This window comes from Girardinichthys multiradiatus, chromosome 9, assembly GCF_021462225.1.
Source record: "Girardinichthys multiradiatus isolate DD_20200921_A chromosome 9, DD_fGirMul_XY1, whole genome shotgun sequence".
In the NCBI taxonomy this organism is placed as follows: Eukaryota; Metazoa; Chordata; class Actinopteri; order Cyprinodontiformes; family Goodeidae; genus Girardinichthys; species Girardinichthys multiradiatus.
In genome coordinates, this window is record NC_061802.1 from 21,204,307 (window position 1) to 21,211,857 (window position 7,551).

The 7,551-nt window shown below is 36.3% G+C and overlaps 1 protein-coding gene across 6 annotated transcripts; it reads right to left on the bottom strand.

The window, feature by feature from the left end:
- Positions 1-2,471: 2,471 nt before the first annotated feature.
- On the bottom strand, positions 2,472-6,754 carry LOC124874269. Of its 6 annotated transcripts, none has more exons than XM_047375556.1 (13): positions 6,480-6,754; positions 5,900-6,084; positions 5,556-5,778; positions 5,302-5,377; positions 4,875-5,158; positions 4,744-4,800; positions 4,585-4,659; positions 4,436-4,495; positions 3,847-4,050; positions 3,663-3,763; positions 3,410-3,572; positions 2,779-2,832; positions 2,472-2,627 (listed from the first exon to the last, which is right to left on the bottom strand). In XM_047375556.1, the coding sequence occupies exons 1-9, from the start codon at positions 6,510-6,512 to the stop codon at positions 4,042-4,044; spliced, it is 1,002 nt and encodes a 333-aa protein (XP_047231512.1). In that variant the 5' UTR covers positions 6,513-6,754; the 3' UTR covers positions 2,472-2,627; positions 2,779-2,832; positions 3,410-3,572; positions 3,663-3,763; positions 3,847-4,041. The 6 variants fall into 6 exon arrangements, with proteins under 6 accessions (XP_047231512.1, XP_047231513.1, XP_047231514.1 ...); XM_047375557.1 differs by having other exon boundaries at positions 5,571-5,778; positions 5,900-6,090; XM_047375558.1 differs by having other exon boundaries at positions 5,085-5,158; positions 5,900-6,090.
- Positions 6,755-7,551: the final 797 nt, after the last annotated feature.

Genomic DNA, 7,551 nt, shown 5'->3' on the forward strand with positions numbered 1-7,551 from the left:
TTAACTCTGGACCCTTGCCTGGCAATTTCAAATCATGAAAAGACATTATGTTGCTGATTTGGACCTATGTTTCAAATCTGCTTAGATAGGGAAAAAGCAATGCCTTCATCTTTTGTTTCATAGCAGACACTTGAATGGTTTTGTCAAAACTGACTGGTAACTGCCCAAAATTACATCCACCAAGACCATAAAAACAAATAAATCTAATTAAATTTAACCCCGGAGCATGATGCTGCCACTACTATGTTTTGCTGTAGGCATGGTGATTGTTTTGGTGATGCTTATTTTTTATAGTATTGTGGCCCAAAACCTAAAGTTTATCTTTATTGGCTCATATCACATTCTATCATGGATTATTAGGAGGTTAAAGCCTGGCCCAAACATCTGTTTACGTTTTAGAGACACTGAATGTTGGTATCTTCCTGTTATTTTTCCATCAGTTTAGTAGCTGTTGCTAGGAAACCACATGATGTTGTCAAAGGGAAATTAGAAAAGTAGACCTTCCTTGGCCTAGAACAAATGAAATCCATTAGAAAATTTCGGTGATCAGATCAACAAATCAAGATGTATATTTTTAGACAATATAATTAGATATATACAGTATGTGTTTAGAAAGTAACAAGAAAATCGGTTAACTTCACTAGAATACATCACGGGTTAAGGTTAGGGTTAACAGATTATATTTAAAGAACATCTTCCCAAAATCCAGTAAAGAGGTCTTATGACGAGGAATATTTTTCTGATGTTCCAGAATACGGAAAGACTTCATAAGAACAATTACCATGGCAATAGGAAAGTGGTCATAAAGAAAGGGATGCTAATTACCCTTGAGCTCCTCATTTTCATCATATATGCAGCAGGGCTGACTTCAATAAACAGACTGCAGGAGCAACGCATGAGTTATCAAGATGAAAATCTAAAAATTTGATAATTTTGATCTTAATATTTTATACTTAATGATCTGGAAAATAATTCATAAAGGACATGGAGACTTTGTACAGTGATTGTCAGCAAATTATTCTTAATAAGGCATGAGACATGTTAAAAATGCCTCAGTAAATGGTGCTCAACGTAAATGTTGTGGACAGGTGTTTGCCATAGCAGCTGTGAAGAAAAGAGCAAAAACAAAGAGGCTGATGACGAGCATCTCTGGTGAAGCACATCCCAAGTTCCTCTCCCAATAGGGTGCAAAACAAGGTGATACACGCTTAATCAAAAATGGAGACCTGAAGAAATGACCTGGAACCCTCTCTTAGATATTAAATAATGCAACATCTTGAAAAAGAGGTTTCACGGTATTAAATGCATATAGTAGTTGCAAATATCTGATTGATGATGAAGCATTTGCTCAAATCTGGTGTACTTAAGGTAGAGCACATGCTTGGTGTTTGAACTGAAGGGCAGTTTATATTCTTAAGGACTTCTTCGATTGCAGTTGAGCTGGATTTGTGGCTCCTGTCTCTCAGAAATAGAGATAATAGACTGAATTACAGCAAACAGAGGAAGAATATTCTGGCCCAGCAGAACTGAAATCTTGCTGACTAAAATATTTGGGGTTTGACTAAACTCAGTGTGATGTGTAAAGTCTTCAGTCTAATCAAATCAACCCAAGGCTGCGCTTGACCGTGATTAAATGTCAAACATATCATGAATGCAGCCTTGTAATCCATCACACTGAGTATACATGATCCAGTATCCACAATAAGAAATTGTGACACTTTAATTAAAAAAACATAATATGCCAGCATAGGTTAATCTAATTTTACAAGGATACTGTGATTATGCAAAAGCAAAGTGAATTTCAATTTATTTTTAAATATCAGAGGAAAAGCATTTGGTAAGGCTATAATTTATTATCCCTATCTGCTCATTTGTACTGTATGTTGCATTGTACTTTGTTCATTTCTTAGATACGCCCAGTGAAGGGACTGATACAAAGTAGTCACTATGTCAGATAAGTCCACCACTGAGAAAAATGCAGCAATTTCATCAGTCGAGTGTGCATCAACCTGTAACGTTTCCAGTGGCAACAAAAAACCTGGAGATAGTCTCCTGTTGTTAAGTGGTGATGTCCACAGTTCATGTATGAAAAAAGCTTTAGTACTGTAGAAAGTTAAAGGTAAAAATACAATACCTTGCCCAAGTTATCATTCCACTTGAACTATTTCACAGTTTGTCTGGTTGAAATTTCAAACTTCAATGTTTTTTATTGGAATTTTGAATGATACACCAATAAAAAGGAGTGTAGAGTTGTGAAGAGAAAGGAAAAACACACATGGGGTATGGGGTAAGCACGCTGTCAAAAACAATGTGTATCCAAAGAGGGAAATGGGTGCATATTAGTCAATAGTTGTGCAGAAGTAAAATCCAAAAGACGTATTGTATATTTTCTCTATAAGAATACAAAATAAAATGTTACAGCTTCAAGAAATTACAAACACGAAGTTCAAGTTTACAGTTGTGGTTTATTCTTTATGAATACAACATGCTATAACCGTTTGTGAATACGATTTCTTTTCTTTGAGAATACGAATCTACAGCACTCGTGTCACGTGATCTCAGGCTGGTTAGTGGAGCACAGAGTTAGGCCTTGGATGACGAAAAAGGGTAATGGGAGATAATTCAGTCTAAAAGGAATATTAGGAACAGAGGGGAGATAGGGGGGAAATCAAGAGTATTATCAATAAAGCATTGTTCTTATTTTTATGAAATACAAAACTAAAACATAGAATAGTGGGTGGAGTTATACAATGATGTACAGTAGGTGGCGGTATGTACCTCTGAGTTTGTTGCGAACCGCCAGCAGAAGAAGAAGAAGCAGCAGGACTGGCGCTGAGATGACGGACCAAGAAAGTACGGCACAAAGCCAGGTAAAACATTACATTAAAATTGTTTCGGAACATTGGTAGTTTTATTTTTTAAATCATATAACAATCTAGTAGATAGACAATGTACAGCTTTACTTTGTAAGTTTATTACCGCTGACTGAATACACTTGTACACACAGTATGAAACGGGTGTTTTTCCTGCTATTTAGTTGGAAACTGCTACTTGGGTCTTCTTGAATTTTTAAATAAATAAGCTATCATCCACATGTTTTTTTCAACGACATACCGCTTTACAAATAAATGTACAATTTTTATCAGCTACATATCACCTGTTATGCTAAAAATACATTAAGCATTCAAGTTGATCGAGCTTAGAGGTAAGAAATATGCCTAAATATGGTCAAAATACTCATTTGCCTAATATTGTACACAGTGTACAAAGAGGCCATGCATATACATAAGTAATTAACTGTTATCACTTCAACAAAGTTTTAAAATGCAACCCCAATTCCAATGAAGTTGGAACAAACAAAAGACATGGTACAGTATTTGGTCAGCTTTCAAAATGTTATCATTGTTACCTCTGTAATAAGGTGCAACAGCTCTGAGTCTGTGACATCATTACTTGACACCTGTATGCTGTCTGAATCACCAGAGCACAGGTATCTGTAGCACCATTCACGCATGAAGTTTGGGAGCGGTCCACTTTGTGCAATACTAACTTCCATTACTTCTCCTGCAGTCCTAAATATCAAGAGAATAAAAACAGTTTATTGGATTTAACTAGAGTATACAAATGTATTTACACAAAACAAACGTGATAACACAACGTACCTGAAATAACTGTTATCCAGGCTGTTCAGACAGTAGAGGATTTTTGCCTTTCTTGTCAGGACTGCCCACAAATAGTTTCTTTTCGATCTCAGCAATCATTTCTGAACAGGAAAACAGATATACACACACACACACTCTGGAGACTTTTAACTCTTTGAAACGTAGAGAGATGTTGCAATAGTACCTGTTAGAAACTCTTTACTTAGAGCGCCTGTATCAATGCCAGATTCTCCAAAAAAAGAAACCTTCAATCTGCAATTTGGAAGATTTCTTTTGGCGTTGCCACTGTTGCATTCCCCGACTAAAGAGGTTAATTCTTGAAAGGCCGAGGGAAAAGGTGCTGCTTTCATCCACTTGGCAACTGATCCAGTTCAAGATTTCATCTGAGCTGTAATGTTTTGACATAATACATAAGGATAGGTATGTGATAAATTAAAACATATATAACAAAACTCATGATAATACTTTGATCAAATAGGGCAAAGTCACGCGTTATGAAAGCTGGTCTAATATGCTATTTTACAAGAAGTGTTGGGGCACACCAACAAATAAATGGATTCAGTCATGTATCACTTCCATGACTGCAGGTATATCAAGTTCAGTGTAGAAAAACATGACCGGCCTTGAACAGAGTCCTGGCCTGAACCTTATAGAACACCTTTGGGATGACCTAGAGCAGAGTCAGGTTTTCTCATCTAACTATGAGCTCACTAGGACCTACACTTACTAACTGTGATCTGAGTGTCATTGGGAGTTTTTTTTTTTTTTTTTACCTTTGAAAAGAATGGATTTGTGCACTTGAAATGCCAACATTGCCTTCTTTGTCTGAAGAGCTACAGGAAAAAAATAGAATATATATGTAATAAGCACAGCACAAATTAAAATGCTATTGAAAATAAAAGTTCATTTCAAATTCAAGCACCATATTCCAGTCAGATGCATGTGTTTCAATTGTATCGATGTCGAATACATCTCTGCAGACTGGACACTCAGCAGTCTAAAATAGTAATATAGAATGTATAACACATAAGCTTACATGATTAATCAAAGCAAACAACAACAAGAAAGATGCATTTCTCACCATCTTTGTCTGAGATTCTGTGCTTAATGGAGGCATGTGGTCTGGGTTGCAGCTTTCCTAAATCACACAATACCAAATAACTGTTAAATTACAGCAAATGTTCACATACTGACAGCCAATAACTGACATACACTCTCCGGGGAACTGTCCAGATCAATACTCTCATCTATGCAGCTCTTAATGTGAAATGGAAGCGCTTGAAGTGGAACCATCTTCTTGCAGGTGGTGCATGGGGCTTTGGGCATGTTTTCAAATTCTTTTGCTTCTGGTGGAAAGGGAGTGGTATCAATTTCCTCCTGTAAAGGTGCTATGTACAGTGTACATTTTCCATTTCCACTCACTGCTTTTAGCTGCTGCCCACTATATCCATCAGAATCGGGAGGAATGACAACTAATTTTCGCTGCCCACCTCCACCTACAAATGTAAAAGGAGACAATTGTAAATATTTATTACTCGAGTCTATGCCACTTCACCTGGTGAAACTAGTTGCATAACACTGAATTTACACATGTGGTTTCTTAAAAGAACATAAAAAATAACATAAAATCCACCCATACCTGTAGAATTGTGTAACAGCCAGCCACCATTAATACTGCTAAGCCGTGGAAATGCATTGAGCAGAGAATCTGTCAGCTTGAACAAAACATTTTAGATATAGTTACTGAAGGTTGTAAATACAGTAAAATAAAAACATATTTTTCATACATCTGTTATTCTTGAATCTGAGGGTAAAATTTGTCATTAATTTTAAATATCCAATTTATTTATACAATACACCACCTTAATAGCTATTAAACCCAAATTAACAAACCTTAAAAAGAAATACCTCAGAATGTCTGAAGCTTTCGTTTACTGTGAGAGACCTTTTCCCAAGACCAGCCAGTATGAGCTGGAGCTCTTCATCTCCTTTGGGTGTTTTTGAACGCTGTCTATCAAGTAAGAAAAAGTTAACCAGAAAACCTTTTTGTAGTCGTGCATCGGGTGCGAAACGTCTTTTGCCTTTTGCCTCTCTGCGAAAAAGTCCAGGAAAAGACCTAAAATGTATTTCGATGATAACAGAAATTAATATGGTATCAAATGACCAGAATGATAGAGAAATGAAAGATCATAAGATATACACTTGATAAACAAGACTGTGGCTAAGGTGAAACATACCTAGCCATTTCTTGATGCACTGACTGTCCAGAGCCACTACCCTGAGGACATCTTATTAGTTGTCCTGACTGTGAAGCTGTCCCCATTTGGGTTGTCTGTCCCTCAACAGACTGTCTTGCATTTTCCTGTCTAACTGGCCTGACCGTCCCTGGAGAACTTAACCTCCTGTTTAGAATATCCGCTAACTGGACCTAACAAAGAAGCCAATACAGTTACGAGGTTAAAAAAGCTACATTAAAAAGGTTACTTATCCTATATATTTTTGACATTAGCATATATTAGCGACATTAAGATACATATAACTGTGATAAAAATTGTACATTTATTTGTAAAGCGGTATGTCGTTGAAAAAAACATGTGGATGATAGCTTATTTATTTAAAAATTCAAGAAGACCCAAGTAGCAGTTTCCAACTAAATAGCAGGAAAAACACCCGTTTCATACTGTGTGTACAAGTGTATTCAGTCAGCGGTAATAAACTTACAAAGTAAAGCTGTACATTGTCTATCTACTAGATTGTTATATGATTTAAAAAATAAAACTACCAATGTTCCGAAACAATTTTAATGTAATGTTTTACCTGGCTTTGTACCGTACTTTCTTGGTCCGTCATCTCAGCGCCAGTCCTGCTGATTCTTCTTCATCTGCTGGCGGTTCGCAACAAACTCAGAGGTACATACCGCCACCTACTGTACATCATTGTATAACACCACCCACTATATTCTATGTTTTAGTTTTGTATTTCATAAAAATAAGAACAATGCTTTATTGATAATACTCTTGATTTCCCCCCTATCTCCCCTCTGTTCCTAATATTCCTTTTAGACTGAATTGTCTCCCATTACCCTTTTTCGTCATCCAAGGCCTAACTCTGTGCTCCACTAACCAGCCTGAGATCACGTGACTTGGTGTCACGTGATGTACGAGTGCTGTAGATTCGTATTCTCAAAGAAAAGAAATACAAACGGTTATAACATGTTGTATTCATAAAGAATAAACCACAACTGTAAACTTGAACTTTGTGTTTGTAATTTCTTGAAGCTGTAATATTTTATTTTGTATTCTTATAGAGAAAATATACAATACGTCTTTTGGATTTTACTTATGCACAACTATTGACTAATATGCATCCATTTCCCTCTTTGCATACACATTGTTTTTGACAGCGTTCTTACCCCATACCACACCATGTATCATTTTCCTTCCACGTCCCAATTAGTCACTCCTTTGCAATGTTGTTTGACATAAAAAAAAAAACAATAAAATAGAGTTAGGCATGCATTTTCAATGTGGTAAAATGTGGAAAACTTTAAGAGGGGCTGAAAACGTGTAAGGCACTGGAAACATTTAGTGCTGATATCCAGTGATTTCATATTTATACTGTAGATTTAGGCACCAGCAAAATCCTCGAACACATAATAAAACTCCTATTGCAGCGCACTTATTGTTCTTCTCATAAATACAGGGAATTGCACCTGCCAACCCCTAAAAGGTAAAAAAAATAGTGGAACATGGAGGAAGTTTTCATGGAATGAAAACCCAACTTTGTCATCCTCATTCCCAGGGTCAAGTAATTAGATGAATCACATTGGCACTTGACTAAGATTTTCGCTTTTTGTGAGTGCTTAAAAAAACTCAATTTATACCTTTTA

Bases quoted from the DNA above. Each gene is read 5' to 3' on its own strand.
- LOC124874269 (XM_047375555.1), bottom strand. From the start codon at position 6,512: ATGACGGACCAAGAAAGTACGGTACAAAGCCAG. The intron at 6,091-6,479 runs GTAAAACATTAC...CTTCTTTGTTAG, and splicing joins AAAGTACGGTACAAAGCCAG to GTCCAGTTAGCGGATATTCT. The intron at 4,801-4,874 runs GTATGTCAGTTA...TGTGTGATTTAG, and splicing joins TGGACAGTTCCCCGGAGAGT to GAAAGCTGCAACCCAGACCA.